The sequence below is a fragment of the Haplochromis burtoni genome, unplaced genomic scaffold (genome assembly GCF_018398535.1).
Source record: "Haplochromis burtoni strain Fernald_Lab_line unplaced genomic scaffold, NCSU_Asbu1 Contig_212, whole genome shotgun sequence".
Classification (NCBI taxonomy): domain Eukaryota; kingdom Metazoa; phylum Chordata; class Actinopteri; order Cichliformes; family Cichlidae; genus Haplochromis; species Haplochromis burtoni.
The window spans coordinates 684,818-702,762 of NW_024582573.1; the positions used below are offsets into that span (position 1 = coordinate 684,818).

At 40.7% G+C, this 17,945-nt stretch overlaps 1 protein-coding gene across 7 annotated transcripts in view; it reads left to right on the forward strand.

Annotated features, from left to right (window-relative positions):
- Positions 1-17,945, forward strand: part of rhbdl3 (rhomboid, veinlet-like 3 (Drosophila)) — a 74,520-nt gene that overhangs the window by 36,728 nt on the left and 19,847 nt on the right. For 6 of the 7 annotated variants that reach the window (XM_005936441.3, XM_042226443.1, XM_042226444.1 and 3 more), the window contains 3 exons: positions 6,142-6,300; positions 11,030-11,254; positions 12,702-12,850. In XM_005936441.3, coding sequence (XP_005936503.1) covers positions 6,142-6,300; positions 11,030-11,254; positions 12,702-12,850 — 533 coding nt within the window. Of the gene's footprint in view, positions 1-2,522; positions 2,646-6,141; positions 6,301-11,029; positions 11,255-12,701; positions 12,851-17,945 lie in introns of those variants that run through there. The other variant, XM_005936443.3, reaches the window with a different exon arrangement.

Genomic DNA, 17,945 nt, shown 5'->3' on the forward strand with positions numbered 1-17,945 from the left:
TTGGTTGTTCCTGAATATTCTAACCAATTTCCTCTCATCTGAGGGTAACACTTTGGGTCTTCTACAGACCTTGGCAAACCGGTGATACATCAGAATAACTTGAACTTACATACAATTGTTTGAAGTGGTGATGTTGAAATCTTAAATTGTTTAGAGATAGCTCCAAAAGATCTTCCCAGTCTGTGTAGATCTAGTATTTTTCACTGAGTTCCTTGGATTCTCCAATAGTTGTGGATATTGGTTAATCCAGTGAGTGCTGCTGTCAAAGAAGAACTGCCAGTTGTAGCCAGACATGATCACTAGTAAGCCTTGACCTTGACAAGTTAAAAGGCACTGTGGAAGATTTAAGGAAGTCGATATATGTATATATTTGAGCTTGTTTGTATGCATTTGACCCTGAGTGGATTCGAGAAAGTCCAGAATAGATTCAAACATGTGCACCCAGTTCTTGTATTTAAAGTGATTTAAAGATGTTTTTCTAACCAAGAAAAGCAATCATTAAAAGCCCAAAATTACCGTGACATTTATGCCCAGGATGAGTGTATGTAAACTTCTGACCACAACTGTTGGTGTAGCAGGCGTTGAGTGGCTCTGTGATGTAGTCGTTTAAACATTAGCCTTACATGTAAAAGATATCTGGTTTGAGGTCAAAAACTAGTGTACTCCTAGTGCCGGTCCCAGGCCCAGATAGATGGATGTGCTGCATCAGGTAGGGCATCCTATCTAACAGTCTGTGCCAAATCAAACGTGCATGTCCGTCTGCTGTGGAATTTCCTTGGGAAATTAGTGAGCAGCTGAAAATTCCCATCACAGGTGTAGCAGGATTTGAGCGTGGCCACCAGCTGCGGTAGAGCAAGATCATCGTTTGTCCAATTTTCTTCTTAGCTTGTGCTTCTTGTTCCAGACACCATCTAATTAGTAGCTCACGACTCAGAGACAGCGATTCAAAACAGTGTGGGGTCATGGTCAATGGTCACTGAAAAACTAAAAGGTCAGACAGATCAAGGCTTTCGGTCTTATATTTTAACACAGCAACACAAATTGTGATCAATATTTTGGAATCCAGGCCCAGAGTACAGCAGAGGATCTCAGTATTTTCATTCTTTTCAGCCACTTAAAATAAATGAGGGTTCGATTTTATCATCCTCGAGTTGTTTTGAGTATATTTTACACAGCCTGCGTTGTTTCTTCAGGCTCTCAATGCAAACTTAAATCCTTAAAAAAAAGTCCCTGACCCTCACACGCTGCCTCCCCTCTGCTTCCTTAATATTCAGCTTTGTGAAAATGAGGATGAAGACAAAAAGCCCTGCATTGTGTCCAAAATGCACCCCTCTGCCTCAGCATTAACACCCCTCACACTCCCCTCCCTCTGTTGTTTTCCTCCTCTTCCCCCTGACAGGCTGCTGAGAAGCCCTTAATATGAAGGCTCATTGGTTGTGAGTGTTTTATGGTATTATGTCTGTACCAGGATTTGAGAGTATGTGTGTGTGTGCTTATTTTAATCTGAGAGATTTGCATCACACTCCCTTTGCTGCTTGCAAAACAGGCCTTATGAAGCAGAGACAATAACATAATTATGAAAATGAAATGTGTTGGGATAGAAGCTAATTCAAATTCTAGATCTGGGAAATATTATTACAACACAAGCCAAAATGCATCCAACAAAACTCAAAGTTATTTCATAACTGCTAGACAGATGATAATAACGTCGGTGCATAATTTTAAAAACAGCATTAGTACATCTTTATGTGCAGCACACACTCATTTCCTTTGCAAAGTGCAATTAAATGTTAATCATTTAATTCATAACTTAATTAATTAAATTGATTAAATGATACACAAACAAACTAAACTTGCTTAAATGTGCCAGTTTTAGCTTGTGCCAAGAGTCTTGGTCAAAAATGTTTTTTGTGCCATATAATGTCCTTCTCTGCGTGGACCTGCATCGAAAGAAACGATCACTAATTGGAGTGAAGGAACTGGCTAAACCTTGCATGAAATTGCCATCAGTGGTCCATTGTTGAGTGTGTGTCCCTCTGCAGCTCCACCCCAGCAGTCTGCCCATTGACTTCAGAGGGTGCTCACTCAGCTATGAAGCCTGTGGTGTTGCAGGAAGATGTTTGTGTGTGTGAGGAAAATAATGCATGGCTGTCTGCATCTGTGAGTGACATGGGAAGAGATAACAGGCACATTTATTGAACTATTTATTTTTCTTCTGAGGGAGTTCTTGTATTTTACTTTACAGCGAGAAAGTGAAGGGGAGAAGTGAAGGAGAGGTGCATGGATGTAGGGTAAAGAGGGTGTTGTGTGAAGGGGATAGATGGAGGAGGGTGATAGGAGGTTGATGGGGGCCGGGGGGGTTCGTAAGTAGGGTGGGTGTGAGATAAAATTGGGGCGGTGTGTGTGGCGGGGGTCTTGGATTGGACTGTAATCCTTTAGTCCTGGTTTGAAATAACCCTGCACAGTCTGGGACAAACAATATGACAGGGTCTCTCTCTCTCAGACAGACACACACACACACACACACACACACACACACACACTGAACATATTGCCTCACTCAGAGTGGTGAGACTGGCTTTGGCTGACGTTACTTCATCATGACAAAATGTCTTCAACGGGAGCTCACTGATCTGCAAAAGAAGGTTTGTTCTTACTTCTGTAGAGGAGAGTTTACATTTTACGCATTAAGTGAGATTTTTTGGTGGTGCATAAAGTAAAGAGAGTATGTTGCACTCAGAAGTGCAAGTTTGAGCATATTCAGGGGTGACTGTTTGTCTAATATTGAAAAATGCACAAATGGATGGGCTGTTCATGCTTGAAAACCCTTCAGTGTGGCTAAATTAAAACAATTCTGCGAAGAAGAGTGGGCCAAAATTCTTCCACAGCGATGTGAAAGACACACTGCCAGTCACTGAAAATGCTTAATTGCAGTTCTTGCTGCCAAGAGTGGCACAAGTAGTTATTAGGTCTAGGGGGCAATTACTTTTTCACACAGGGCCTGCTAGGTCTGGATAGTTGTTTTTCCCTTAATTATTAAATAATTGCATTTTGTATCAACTCAGGTTGTTTTTGTCTAATATTAAAAAATTTTGATCATCTGAAATATGTAAGTGTGACGAATACACAACAAAATAAGAAAACAGGAAGGGGGCAAATGCTTATTCACAGCACTGTATGCTTGAGGTCATGAGACACGAGGAGCACTTGGCTCCCTTCTGGTGAGGTTACTCTTGTGGTCCTATTTTGTCTTTTCTCAGTGCTACATCTGTTAGCATTAAACTATGGTTTTTCTCAGATTGTTGTCACATTTTCCAAACATTGCTTACAGATATGTATGTGAAAGTAAGTAGTCACATCATCAAAAGTAATATTACTCTTGTGATATTGAATATAATATTGAATAGTAGTAAGGCCGTTCTACGGAAGAGGATTAGGGCCACTGGGGAAAAAAAGATGTGCCCACTTTTTTTTTTCCAGTGGCCCTAATCCTCTTCCGTACCATTCCAAGTAAAATCAGTCAAATCTAAAATAAGGTTTCCATCTGATCCCCTCAGAACATATTTAATGAAGCTATGCAAAATTGTACTTTCCTACTATGAACATTTGTGCCATTTAAAAAAAAATCAGAGTTTAAATGCATTTTTCACACCTGAAAATTCATGTAGCTATCTCCTTTACGTAAGAGGGCTCAAAAAGGCTGGGAAAATGAAGACAAATTCAAATGCACCACCTGATGTACTTCGAGGGTCTGTGCATCAGAAAATACTCATTTTGCATGGTTTCAATAAATCAGTTGTTGTATAAAAACAAAACGAAAACAGCTGATTCTCAGGGGATCAGATTGTCAGCGATTATATAGTGAAGTGGGAAAACCTATGGCTTATTTAAAAAAATACAGACATCTAGACACTTTTCCATGCTACTTCCTCTTCTGCAAATGTACAGCTTTGTTGCAACTGTACTGCTTTTCAACATTTGAGAACTCCATGAATTAATCGTGTGAGCCTCTCATCATGCTTTCTATACTCTAAAGGTCTCACTTACTATCTGCTGTCAGTCATTTCTTCTGTTTACTGTCAAGTGGAAAAAACATTTTCACAGGTCATCATTTTTTATATGACTTTATTACTTCCTCACGTTGTGATAGATTAAAATTGTCCCACTCGTCTTTACATTGTTCCTTAAGTTCATTGAAGTTTTCAGCCATTTGTTTATGCACAGCTCTCCGCAGGTCTTGCCACAGCATTTTGATCGGGCTGAGATCTGGACCAAGTCCAGTTACATTTTCTTTTCCCGTCCCTCTGTTGTAGTTTGCTGGTGTGCTTCAGCTCATTGCAATTTCACATTTGATTCTGAATGCTTTGATATACAGAGGAATTCATGGTCACAGTGATTTTTTGCATGTTCTCTGAACATCTGACTTAGAGGTCACTTTGCTAGGACCTCTAACCTGTGAAGATTGTGGCATTGTGTTAACATACGCTTGAGTGCTCCAGACTAATAAACTCACACTTGCTGATTATCTAAGTGTTATTGTTAAGTGTATTTGGTCATCAGCACTTGCTGCTTCTTAACCTCTTTATTCCTTTGCAAGTGAAGGTAAACTTAGTTTTTTCACACGACTGCATAGAGTCCTTTCACACGACTGCATGTGTTAAAAACGTCTGTCGTTGTCTGATGAGTCAGTCCATAGCATACACTTTACTTACTATACTTTGTAGCACCGGCATGCTTGCTACACATGACTGCCTGCTGGAACGAGCTGCATTTAATTGTCTGCTGCCAGACGAACTGCATAAACAAGTTTCAGGCTAGATGCAAATTTCAGAGATAACACTGGCTTGAAAATGTACAAATGGGCTTGCGTTAAATGAAAACTGCATCATCGCTGTTAGATAACATGTAAAAATAAAGACACACAATGTTAGAGAGAGCTAGAACCTCTTCTGTCTGTTGTCCCTTGGTCAACCATAGACCACCTGCTGCCAGACTGGCTGTGCTCAGCTTCTGCTAGCGCTGTCATATGGCAACCACACGTTTGCATACACACGCGCATGCATGCGTGCTGTAACTATATCTGGTTCAGGGGTGTTGAAGTCTGGCAGGCGGCTAATATTGTCTGAATGCCACATCTTTATGCATGGATGTGCACATTTGCAAATATACAGATAGAGAAAGACAGAGTTACATGTGCATACACACTCACATGCACAGAGGCAAGCAGAGTGGCAGCAGCTTTCTTCTGTCTGAATCCACAATCAACCCAACATCCAAATAACACATTCAAGTCCTTTCTAGTGTAATTTGAGGCCAGACAGATATTGTCGCACATGGCTGTACCTTTTTTCTGTTTTTCTTGTTTTAGGGCGTCATGAGCAGCTCAATTTTTCACATTTCACTCAGAATTATTCCAGAAACACTGCTCACTTCTCTGCAATCAGAAAGCCTCTGTAAGAGGTCCTTCCTCTGGCCCCCTAAATGTCTGTGTGCGTGCATGTATATATGCATAGGCTGAGTGGCAACTTCACTATAAATTGGCACTTAAGATTTGAAGCCACACAGCACAAAGGAAAGAAAAGAGTGGAGGAAAAAAGCAAAGCTCTTTTACCATTTAAGTGCTTTAGTAATCACTGCTCTGAAGGTCTTTTGACATATTTGGATTTGTCAGAAAATCTTGGGTATGTTATTTTTCAGATATGTCTGAATGCTTCCTCTCATGAGCAAAAAGCAGCCTGTGGCTAAATGCGGTGCAGGGTGTCATTTCAAAGTGAAATTCAAAGCTGTTATAAGTTACTGCATCTCCACAGTTGGGCCTTTTAGAGCAATTAGAGCTCTTTTATGCAAGATCTTCAAACCATGACTAAACCGCTGCTGATGGTTTTTAGGGTATTGATATTTGGCTTTGCAGAAAACTGTGCACGAGGTGAAACTGACTACTCTAGACTTTTTAAAACGTTTATTTTACTTTATTTGTTTGATATACTGCAAGTGTTGTGCCCATAAAGACACCATGTTTCGTTTGTCTAGTATTTTTCTGTCTGTTCTATTTAAATAATACTTTTAAACAGGTAATCACATAATCAATCAAATAATGAATCAATAATAATCTTTTGCATTTTCATATGTTTTTGTTTGCAGTATGACCCCGAAAACTCAGGCTTCATCAGTACAGAGCGGTTCAGGGACCTGCTGGCCACCCATGGCTCTGAGCTCGACCCCCACAAACTGGAAGTCCTGTTGGCCCTTGCTGATGGCAATGCTGATGGAAAGATCTGTTATCAGGACTTTGTCAACCTGGTGAGATGATTTAACTTTCTGTAACTCTGTATTATCCATAAAGATGGTTATGTGAGAAAATCCCACTACATCAGCAGTTTCTGAAATACTCTGCCTAGCACCAATATGCGTCGACATGTCTACTTGAGTTACTGCCATGTGATTGATTGATTGGATATTTGCTTTGTGATCAGCTGAACGACTATACTTAATAAAGTGTCTGGTGAGTGTCAAAGACTCAATACTTATGACTTCACGTGGACGTCACACCTTTTCACTTAATTGTGATGACATTAAAGCTTCCACAAACCCGAAGGCTAAAGAATATCTAATACGCCAAAGCAAAACATACGTTGCAAGCAGTAGAGTACAACTCTAAACACTAGAGACATTAAAAAGACTGATTAAAAATTGTTCATAGTACTCTGTATGAGGCCAAAACTGTTTGAAGTATGGCCAAGACTTGTTAATTGTCTCCTAATGTGCAGAAACTGAGACTTATTTGTGACTTGTGGAACAGGTTTTTTTTTTGCCACATCTGGAACTTTTTCAGCTTTACATCCACCATATTCCAAAATCACCTCAGCTACACAAGATTGCTCCTAATAGGAAATAACTCCCTGTCTGGTGAGAATTACCCCTCCTAAGGCTCACCTTGCCCCACTTACAGTTTCACCTTCAAACCACAGCCCGCCGCTGATTGTCCAAGGTCTCACTCAAGTCTCTTCAGCCTTGCTAGCTTCTTCATAACCTTTTCTTTTCTTTTTTCTTGCTGCTATACCTCGTGGGAGACTCAACTGCTGACCCAGGATACTGTGAAGTGGTCTTATGTGGTACACAATAACTACTGGGTGGCTAAGGGATGCGGTGGGGGTGTACATCTCTGTACAGACTGTAGGGAATTCATTGTTGTCTCTGACTGTAAGAGAGTCCATCTCTCCCTGTCTCTCTTGTTCTTCGGAGCTGTTTATTGTGTGATACAGTGGGTGAGGAATGAGGCCTGTAGGAAGCTTGGAAAAATGTCAAAAGGACATTTTCTATTTGGTGCATTCATGTCACGTGAGAGCCTGTGGGTCATGGTGTGCAACTGGAAGTGGGACAGAAAGGAATGGAGATCTGCGTGCGTTTGGATCTTTGTGTACAATATAGTGAAGTATAGTTTATACATTCACAGAGGCAGCACCAACAGCAGCTAAACACATAAGAGAGAAAGGAGTGACTCATGGTTATGGTAATAAGGTGTGCATGTTTGAGTAAATAGGTGCTAAAATTTCAGATTTGTAAAGCATTTATCATCATCTTCCAGTTACTCACTGCTTTGCACTGGTGGATTACAAAGGTTGACCATCTTTAGACATTTCCTGAGCTTTGTAAAAAACATAGTAAGGTTTTTTTATAGTAAGTTGAATTTCGATGACCTTAACACTAACATTGAACTGTTTCGATTGGTCAACAGTAAAAATGTTGTTGGTGGGATCCTTCACATGTGAACCCACAGCTCTGTGAAAAGGCTTGTGAAACATTTTACGACTATCTGAAGAAATGCGTGGTATGTAAACACGCAGGCACGATGCTCAAAAGTACCAACTGCAAACTGGGAGCTTGAGGCAGAGAAGGAAGGACTGCAGCAAAGAAAGAGCGGAGTTGAGGAGTAGGGAGGAATAGCAGAAAAGGAGGCAAAGGAAAGGACAGACAGAGACAAACTGTGAGGGTTTTATTTGTTGCGCCATCTCTCCCTTGCACCACAGCTCTTCCATCAGCGTGATTGTCAGTAATTGCCTGCTCACTGCTCCATCACAGTTAGCTTTCATATCACTGCTCGCTCGCTTTCTTCATCCTCTCTAACTCTTTACCTTTCCACCTGCCTTTCTTGCATTGAATAAACCAGCAGGTTCCAGCTCTTTATTTCTTTCTTATTTTGTATGCTTATTACATTCTCCTTTACATTTGTCTCCTTGTATTTAACTCTCTCTCATACATCACCCTGATGTGTTGCATTTTTTTTACAGCTTTCCTGGGCAGAAAATAGCTACGTAATGTGTTTATACTTTACAAAATATCTACACTTTTAACCACTCAGTTTCTCGCCCGAGTGGAATAAATTCAGATAATGCTCATAACTTATGATGCGTGCTCGCATGTCCTGTTTTGTGTTATGTATACCTGAGAGAGCTTGAGCTTTATGTTAGTTTCTTTTCTTCTTTTATGTGGACGTTTGTTTATGCTGGTGTAAGATCTCCCAACATCTTTTTGTTTTTGTGATTCGACACAATCGTCGACATTCAGGCAGGAAAACACGTGGAGACAGTGAAACGCAATCCAAGACACATTGTGGAAATGCCAAAACACACAGTGGCATATGAGAAAGGATTTTCTGTTATGACAGTGGAAGTTGTTTTCATTGTTTCACTTGGCTTGGAAAGCAGTCCACCAGGAATGTGGACGGATGACGTTGTTTTGTGTGTTGCGGTAAATGTTAAGCCTGGTTGAACTTTTTTTTAGTGCGACCACCTTGTGTGCGTGTGTGTCTTTGCCTGTGCTTTTTTAAAAGCCGCTCTGTTGATGCCAACATTGTGCGCTCTGCCAAAAAACTGAGGGTAATCCAACAAAACAGATGAAACTCAGGGCTGACCTGGTGGAGCTAACGGAGGCATTAAGGCATAAACCGCATACTAACACACTTCTTTAGTCTCTTTTCAGCCTTCATCATATTTCTTCTGATCCTCCGCCTATTTGTCCTTCTCTATCCCCTTCTTGTTGTACTTGTTTCTTCCTCTGCCTCTTCTTCCGTCTCTTTTCTCTGATTGTATTTTCCACTGATCAAACAGAGAAATTGTCTCTTCCTAGCCGAACGCTCATCAGTGCCTCTCACCTCTTCTGCCCCTCTCCCATCTCCTCTTGGCAGCGAGAAAACAGACAGAACATTATTCTTTCTTTTGTGCCTCGCAAAGACGAGAGGAATCACAGTTGCTTCACACGAAGAATTGACTGTCTTTATGGGGCATGGCTGCCTGGGGGGGGATGTCTGTGAGAGCGCTTGCTTCGGTGTGCGGTCTCGAAGTGGCCATGGTAACCTGTAATCATTTTCCCACAGTTCTCTGTGACTGATATAAAGGCTGAAATAATTGGCCTTTTTGAAGTTTGTCTCCAAACAATGAGTCCTAAGACTCTAAAAGTCTCATTAAAAAGCGTCAGAAGAACTATCAGACAACTGTTCAGAGATTTTATTGTTTTTCTGATTTCGTGTATTCCTTCTTATCTTTATTTCTCGTGCAGTTTCTGTTAAACTGAGCTTAGCTGTGATAAATGTCTTTGCTTTCAAGATGTAAACAAGAAGATAAGCCTGCTGGCTTTAAACTAAAATGTTCCTTCTGATAAGCCAGTGCTCGTACTTGAATAAACATCAATTGAAGCTTTCTTACACATCGCAATTTTGAAGCCAATTTAAAGTTGTAGCTTTTGAAGATCCAGTATTACCGTCCACATCTACCTCTATTGCCAACAGCTCCGCTGCCACAACACATTTATGTTTTTTTCCCCAATCTCTGCCCTTGCTGAAAACAATAACACTCATCCTTATTGCCTTAAAGTAGCATCTGCTAACTGACACATCTGGGCTTCCTGCAGTTCTAGAGACACAGACATAGCCGTAAAATTGAGTTATGGAGTGTCACATAAACAGAGCGGAGCTGGAAACAGATTGGGGGAGGAGGGAAAGACTGGGACCGATAGCCAGAGTGAGAGAAGGATGGAGATGTGGGACAAGAATCTTATAAAACACACAGCAAGTGCAATAAACGGCATAGAGACGGCTGTGATTTAGGCAGAGAGCTGGAAAGGATAAACTAGAATTTCTTTTGCCATCTATGCAAAACAAAAAGCCTTACTCAGTTACTCTTAAGATTTGTGCAAACATTTTTTCGTCTGGTTATTTGTGGAAAATGTAAAGATAATTAAGTGGCAGATAGCTAAAACACATTCCTATTATTATTCTCACTTTTCTGACCTTCTTAATGTACTGTTACGCTCAAACAAAGGCTGCTGAAAATGGCGAAACATTTACAAATGCGATAAAGCCTGGAAACCCTCATTTCTTGTGGATTTTGCACCTTTTTTCCGTGGACGGGTTTGTGATGGACATGTTTGTTCAGCAAAAGATGTGTTAGCTTTTAATGCCTGTACGTGTCTGTACTGTTTAATGTAGGGTGGCTGGCAGTGTTCATTATCAGTTCACTGCAGATTATTTTCTTAGTCAGTCAATCGTTTGACCTATTGGATATCATAAAAGTGTGAAAAATGCCTTTGTTCAGCCAACAGCACCAAATCATACACATTCCTGCTTCATTTTTTTGTCCTTAGACTCTCAGCCTGGGTAGTTTTGAATGATTCACGGTTCAATATAATCCTTTTTTTTATCCTGGGCCTTGGTGCAGTCCCTCAGTTCATCGACTGCATGAAACAAGCCGTTTTATCTCCCTTGTCATTGCCTTTGAAGCAACTTTATTTCGATTGGCTGCCCCTTGTAAACAGAAGATTTGATCAGCGGGTGGGTTTCTGAGCTGTGTACTTGTGATGACCGTACCTGCTCTCACAGATACAGCAATTGAAAAAACTCTCTGATAGTGAGTTTTAATAATGATGGTTATAGTTAGACTGTTATATTAAACTATTTGTACTTACCTCCATCTCCTCTTCAGTTTTCTTCCATTCTTAATATTTCTTCTTCCTCTTTTTATGTTTGTTTCGATAGATGAGCAACAAGCGCTCCAACAGTTTCCGGAGGGCGATTCTGCAGGGCAGCAGGCAGCTAAAAGGCTGCAGTCTCAGAGACGAGGCAGGCTTAGGACTGTCCCAGCGGTTGGTCCGCCACGTTGCCTATGAGACGCTACCCCGTGAGGTCGACCGCAAGTGGTACTTTGACAGCTATACCTACTGTCCCCCTCCCTGGTTCATCCTGGCTATCACCATCGCAGAGGTAAGTTGATGGAACATAAAATGTGATGAATCTTTTAGTAATAGTACATTTTAATATGAATTGACCATGATGCTTTTCAACGGTGCCTTCTTGTGCACCTCTAGTATGATGTCAGTGTGCCTGTTATACAGTTGTGGTCAGGCGTTTACTTACACTCATCATGGACATGATCGTTGTAGTAATTTTGAGCTACTGATTTCTGAGCTGTTCTTTTTCCAGGTGGAATGACTGTACGACATATTCTTTAGTATAATGTAATCTTTAATTGACTGCACAAGTTTGAATTTAATTTGGATTTTCTCTAATTCACACAGGGTTAAAATTATAAATAAAGGTGCAAATAAATACAAACACAGCCACTAATATTTGGTTAAATGTCCCTCAGCAAGATGTCCCTGAACTAGCCATCAACAAGCTCTTGGCATGATTTTCGTCGGGTATTTGGACACTCTTCTATATTTAAATCTGTTTGGGTTTTGGGAAGATCATTCCAGAAGTTTAATGTTAGCCTGCTTTATCTATTCCTGAACCATTCCGTTTTTGTGTGTTTGCAATCATTGTTCTGTTGGGACACCCAAATGTGTCCAGGTTTCATCTTTCTTGCTGAGTGGTTTGCAACTTTTAGTGTCAAAAGAACCCTTTTTGCCCCTTCTACCAAACAAAGGGAGAAAAATCACTGCACACGCAGGGGGGTAGTGGGTGGGAGGATGGACGATGGATGGGAGATGTAACTGGGAGAGGATAAATTTGTTTAAATTATTATTTCTTCACATATATATATATATATTTTTTTTTACTGATGTCAGCTGAGAAAAAGAGACTCACCAAAACTGTACAACAGAAGACTGAATAACATGTTACCTATTTGAGAAGTCTATTTTCTGCTGTGATATTGGGATGGTGGGGTCAGAATTTGGCATAAAGAACATAAAAGCATGGATCCATCCAGCTTGTGTCAGTGGTGGTGGTGATATAATAGTTTGCCCATATAAGGTGTATATAAAACATTTAATAATAGGATAAACATACAGTGGTGTGAAAAAGTGTTTGCCGCCTTCTTGGTTTCCTGTTTTTTGTATGTTTTTTACACTTTAATGTTTCATATCATCAAATTAAAATTTTAGAAAAAAAACAACAAAACACAAAATGCAAAACATCCAAAGCTTTGTGAGAAAGGGATGGCTCCGCCCCCCAAAATCCCCTAAAAAAACCAAAACAAAGCAAAAAAAAAAACAATAGTATTTGATGTTGATGCCACCACTGATTTTTCCAGGTTAATTTGATTGAAACAATATTAAATCAGAAGCTTTTGCTCAACTCCTGTGAAATTACTGAAGTAATTTATTTGCATTGTTTCTATAATAATCTATGAATGGATTTGTGTATTTGTTATTCTTATCATAAATACTACAGCAAGTCACTTATTGTTTGTTCTCTGCTCTCCCAGGTAGCTGTGTTCATGTACTATGGGTGCCAGATGGACCGCTTGGTCCTGCAAGTTTCCAGTCCATCCTTCCTTAAAAGTCCCCTACCTTACCATCCTCAGCTACGAGCCCAGGCCTGGAGGTATCTCAGCTACATTTTCATGCACACTGGGTGAGTTTAAATCTATTGCTTTTCATAACTTTGCCACCATTCAGATTTTCTGATCTTGGAAACAACTTGGTGACATATTTTAGATGAACTTATCTGCTACAGTGTGTTCATGTCAGCCTTTAGATCAAGGAGGTACGCTTGTAGCATTTTAGGTGGATATGACATATTGATGAACACTAATTTGAAGTGCCGCATAACTGTGATGCCTTGGGGTGGTGTTACCTAAGGCATGTGAGGTGCTGAAGTGAATCAGCACAAGTTATGCAACAGATTCATCAACAGAAATATACAGCAGTGATTTTTCGTTCAAACACACCGAGCAGGACAAAGAAGTAAGAGATGAGAAACGTAGTCGATGGATGCAGCCAATAATGTTGACTGAAAGAAACGGGTCCTCTAACAACTGTTTGTAGTTGGATTATTGTAACGTGTGTTATGTGTGCTCATATTTGAGCATAGAAAACAGTTATCTTTACAGGTACTCTTCACAAAAAAAGAGAAAACACCAAATATCAACTTGACAGATTTAATAAAACCACCTCTACATTTCTTCAGTCTCCTCCTTCCCTCCTCCGCTCCTCTCCTCTCTGACTATATTATTATCTGTTCAGTTCCGGCCAGGTCATCCAGGTTTAATTACTCTTCTGGCTAAATGTAGTTTCAGGCGATAAAGAGAACTAATAAAATGGTAATTTACTTAAGAGAACCTGGTTCAGTGCGAGGGAAGGGCTCGTGCACGGTGAGAAGATAAACTGGAAAGGATGGAGTGATGTTTAACACACCCCAATCACAGAGGAACTCACTGAAATGATTACGGTTCTCAAGGAAAGTGGCTGGGGGGAAAAGGGACTGTTGGGATTTAAACAGTCTGACTGAGGAAACTATGTATAATCACTTGGAAAGAAAAGCGTCTGGACTTCTTTAAGTTGCTTGAAGACGTTTCACCTCTCATCCGAGAAGCTTCTTCAGTTCTAAGAGTCAAATGGTGGAGAGTCCCAGGTTTAAACCCAGTGGGAGTATCCCCCCAAAAGATGGACAAAAGGACCCCCTGATGATCCTCTGCTTAGTCACATGAGCCAAGGTGTGAAGACGGGTGTAGGTCACAATTAGCCAGGGTTTCAGGTGAGCTCATTGTGAAACCTGGCCCCACCCTATCATGTGATTTCCTGAGGTCAGATGGCCCAGGGTGTGAGTGGCTGTTAAGGCGTCTGGGAAGGGATCTCAAAACTGGATTATAGATGGCAGACAGTTGGTGTCATAAAGCACAGCCTCTGTTCAAAGATGGTCGTTCACAGTGAACATAAATGGCTTCTTTCACTCCTCTTTCAAACCATCTGTCCTCTCTGTCCAAAATGTGAACGTTGGCATCCTCAAAAGAGTGACCTTTGTCCTTTAGATGCAGATGGACTGCTGAGTCTTGTCCTGTGGAGGTGGCTCTTCTATGTTGTGCCATACGTTTATGAAGTGGCTGTTTGGTCTCTCCAATGTAGAGGTCTGGGCATTCCTCGTTACACTGTACAGCATACACCACATTGTTAAGTCTGTGTTTTGGCGTTTTGTCTTTCGGGAGAACCAGTTTTTGTCTGAGTGCGTTGCTGGGTCGGAAATGCACTGGGATGTCGTGTCGTTTAAATCTGGGACTCTCCACCATTTGACTCTTAGAACTGAAGAACCTTCTCGGATGAGAGGTGAAACGTCTCATAAAAGACACTTTTCTTTCCAAGCTCCTTAGACTACGATGACCTGGATGACTGAGAACCTTCACAGACATATGTATAATCACACAAAGTGACATGAATTCAGCACAGTGCCCTTAAAAAAGTTTGAAAGATGATCACGATATTCAGCTTCACGCGGTCATGTGATGTACGCAGGAACCCTGTTATGCCTTGTCAGAAGAGAAAGAGCTCAAAGAATCCTGATTAAAAGTTAATATAGATTCAAGATGGCTGCTGGGTGACAAGATTTGCTTTTAGGACTTCGGCTATAATGGAGAAAACATGGACCAGCTGCTTTTCATAGCGGAGACCTATGAATGTGTGAGTTTTTGCACGAACAGTTTATTGATTAATCACAAAGAAAAAACAAACATGTTTTAAAAGCATTACTATGATTGCATAATTTAATCCTTAAATGTTCCATCATCTGTAGCTGGCTGCTCTCACCTAAACAGATATATTGCATATTTGCAATCAAGCTGCTGATTTGTGCTGTTTGCTTTCAGCAGCAGTAGCCCAGGTCGCACTTGATGATAGTCCACATAATTTAATCGCTAATAGCTGAACAAGTAGCTACCGCACAGCTGTGTGAAATCCATGATGCTGGTCTTTTTGATGCAGAGAATGATCATTTATATCACACTGCAGCAGAACTTCTTCAGCTTGTATGGATCGTGTTTTGTCAAAGATATTCTAACGCCTACAGACTGAAAATCAATATTCTTATTTATTCAGAGAATATAAACCTTTAATCACTGATTCACTCTGGATCTTTAAATAATGTTGAAATACATTCAGTTTTTATAGATTTTAGAGACAAAGTAACCCAATTCATGTCACTTCAGATAGACTCATGCATCATCGAGTGTAAAGTGCACAAGTCTTGTCTTTCTTTATTTAGCTGTAATTGATTTAACACTGACAGAGAGCACAGACACAGAAATGGAGTGCCCTTTAACAAAAGTCAAGGCTGGTTTTCTGATTCATTTATCCAATGGTGCAGACGAACTTTGATGTGTATTGCAAGATAATACTCGGCGCTCACATTAAAAGTGGCACTGACAAAGCTTTGCAACTGACTGATACCAATATTTTGATATTTGAATTTTGCCCGCTTTCTCTTCTTGTTTCCCTGTGTCTCTCACACACACACACACACACACACACACACCGAAACAGAGAGTGAGAGTCTCACACACATCTACAAACCATGTAATCCTGTCAACAGCTCAGTACCACTGATCCCTCCAGTTCCCAACACTAAAACAAAATGTAAATATTGGCCCCAAAACATCCCTCAGCAGAGCAGCCTCTCAGACAGACAGAGCCTGCTCTGCTCTCTCGCCCCTCGCTCTCACTTTCCATCACAAGCACACGAAGGATGTCTGTAGCAAGTGTGAAGCCTTCAGAAAGATTAGTGCTTTTTGAGATTAAACCAGGACAAGTTTCTGCCCGGTTGTGTTTCTCTAATTCTCAGTCTAATGTGGGAAGACGTAACCTACAATAATAATCAGAGGAGCCTGAGCACCTGATGATAGTGTAATAATTTGTGGAAAACTGGCAAGAGATTGCACTCAGTTCAGCACTAAAGTTGTTCTATTAACGTGAACTAACAATAAGGTTTTCTGTAGTTTGGTGAAGCAGCGATAAAGACAGTAAGATTCAACAGTGCTTTTGTTGAGTGCCCTGAAAGGCCACGGTTATCTCGACACAATAGGGCTTCTCATGGGTATCCACGGATCTGCCTGACAGTGCAGCCTGTTCCTCACAGCCTCATTAGTGGTATAGAAATATATAGCTGCTGTTATCTGGAGGGGAGTTGTTCTCTGAACAGGGTTCTCCCAGCCAATCAATATCCCCATTGTCTTTCTGATCGCTGAGCGATGCTTTATGTCGCCGTTGTAGTTGAGGTGGCTGCGTTGTTTCAAGCTAACTAGATTACTGGGCTTGCCTGAGTTGAAGGAATAGCATGTGTGTCAGACACAGAGAGAGAGAGGTTATTTGTTTTAGGAAAGTTTTTGTTTATTTTTGTTTGAGTCTGTCTGTAAACGCAGCGTTTACTGGAACCCTCTGTCAACCTGTCAAACAGGGGAAAAAAACGGGACTCCTACAGGAGTCATCGCCATGTCTTTCTCTTCGTTTCTGTCAGCGCTCTCACACATTCGCTGAAAAAGAGACGTCAGGATAATTTAGAAACAGAAAAACACACCAAGTGATTGAAGAGAGCGAGAGAGAGTTATCAAAGCCGAGACGCAGAGAGAGGCTGAGAGGCCAGATTATGCTAGCTGCTTTCCTTTTGGATTCTGCTGTGACACCCGAACGTGCCTGAGCTGCTGACGGAGGTTTGGCTGGAAGGACTCTCTAGCTGTGAAGGGCACAGGGTGTCTGTGTTTGTGTGTGTGGGTGTACGTATTTGTGTGCAAAGCTATCATTTGCTTACAGTCATCACATTGAACCACAAGCTGTGAGCAGATTAGGGTCCATTTATGGCAGCCGCACACCTCTTTTATCTTTTGTTATTTTTGAAATATTTAAATGCTGGGTGCATGTCTCTGCGACTCTGTGATAGAGCTGCTTAATCATGGCTGACACTGTAATCATTTTGGTCACTACTGAGGTCACGGAGATTTAGTGGCTTCTGAAACATTGTGCATTTGTTTGAATTTTTTCTATATTTGTTGTTCCTCATTGGTTCCCTTGAATAAAAAGTATTTCCAAGCAGATGAATAAGCTTTACCCTTTCTAGTTGACCAAAGACTCTTTTTCTCTTCTTTCAAAGCATCATAGCTGGGAGACTGAGTCTGGGCTCTGAGGTAACAGTCAAAGCCAAGCAAAATTGTGCATTCATGACCAACGCGATTATAGTAATAGAAAAATAGAACAGCAATCCGCAACACAACACCTCTTAAATAAGTTGGGACAGGGCCATGTTTGCCACCCTTTAGTATCCCCTCCTGTTTAAACGAGAGACCAGCTGCTGAAACTTTGAGAGAGGTATGCTGTCCCGTTCTGGTCTGATATAGGCAGCAGGACAGAAATACAATATGGATTTTTGCCCATGTCCCTTGCACACAGATTTTTTTTATGACATTTTTTGATGAAGTTATTTAATATAGATGATGAAATATTCAGTATCAACAATTTTAAGTTGAGGAACATTATTTTGAAATTGCTCCAGACCCAGTTTTTTGCAGATGGGTTAATCTCTGCTCATTGTAACCTCTGAGAAACACTGCCTATCTAATATCCTTTTTTTATACTCAATTATTTTACTAACTGTTGCCAATTAACATAATTACTTGAAAAATGCTCCTTCAGCTGTTTCTTTTTGGTACTACTTACTAGAGATGGACCGATCCGATATTACGTATCGGTCC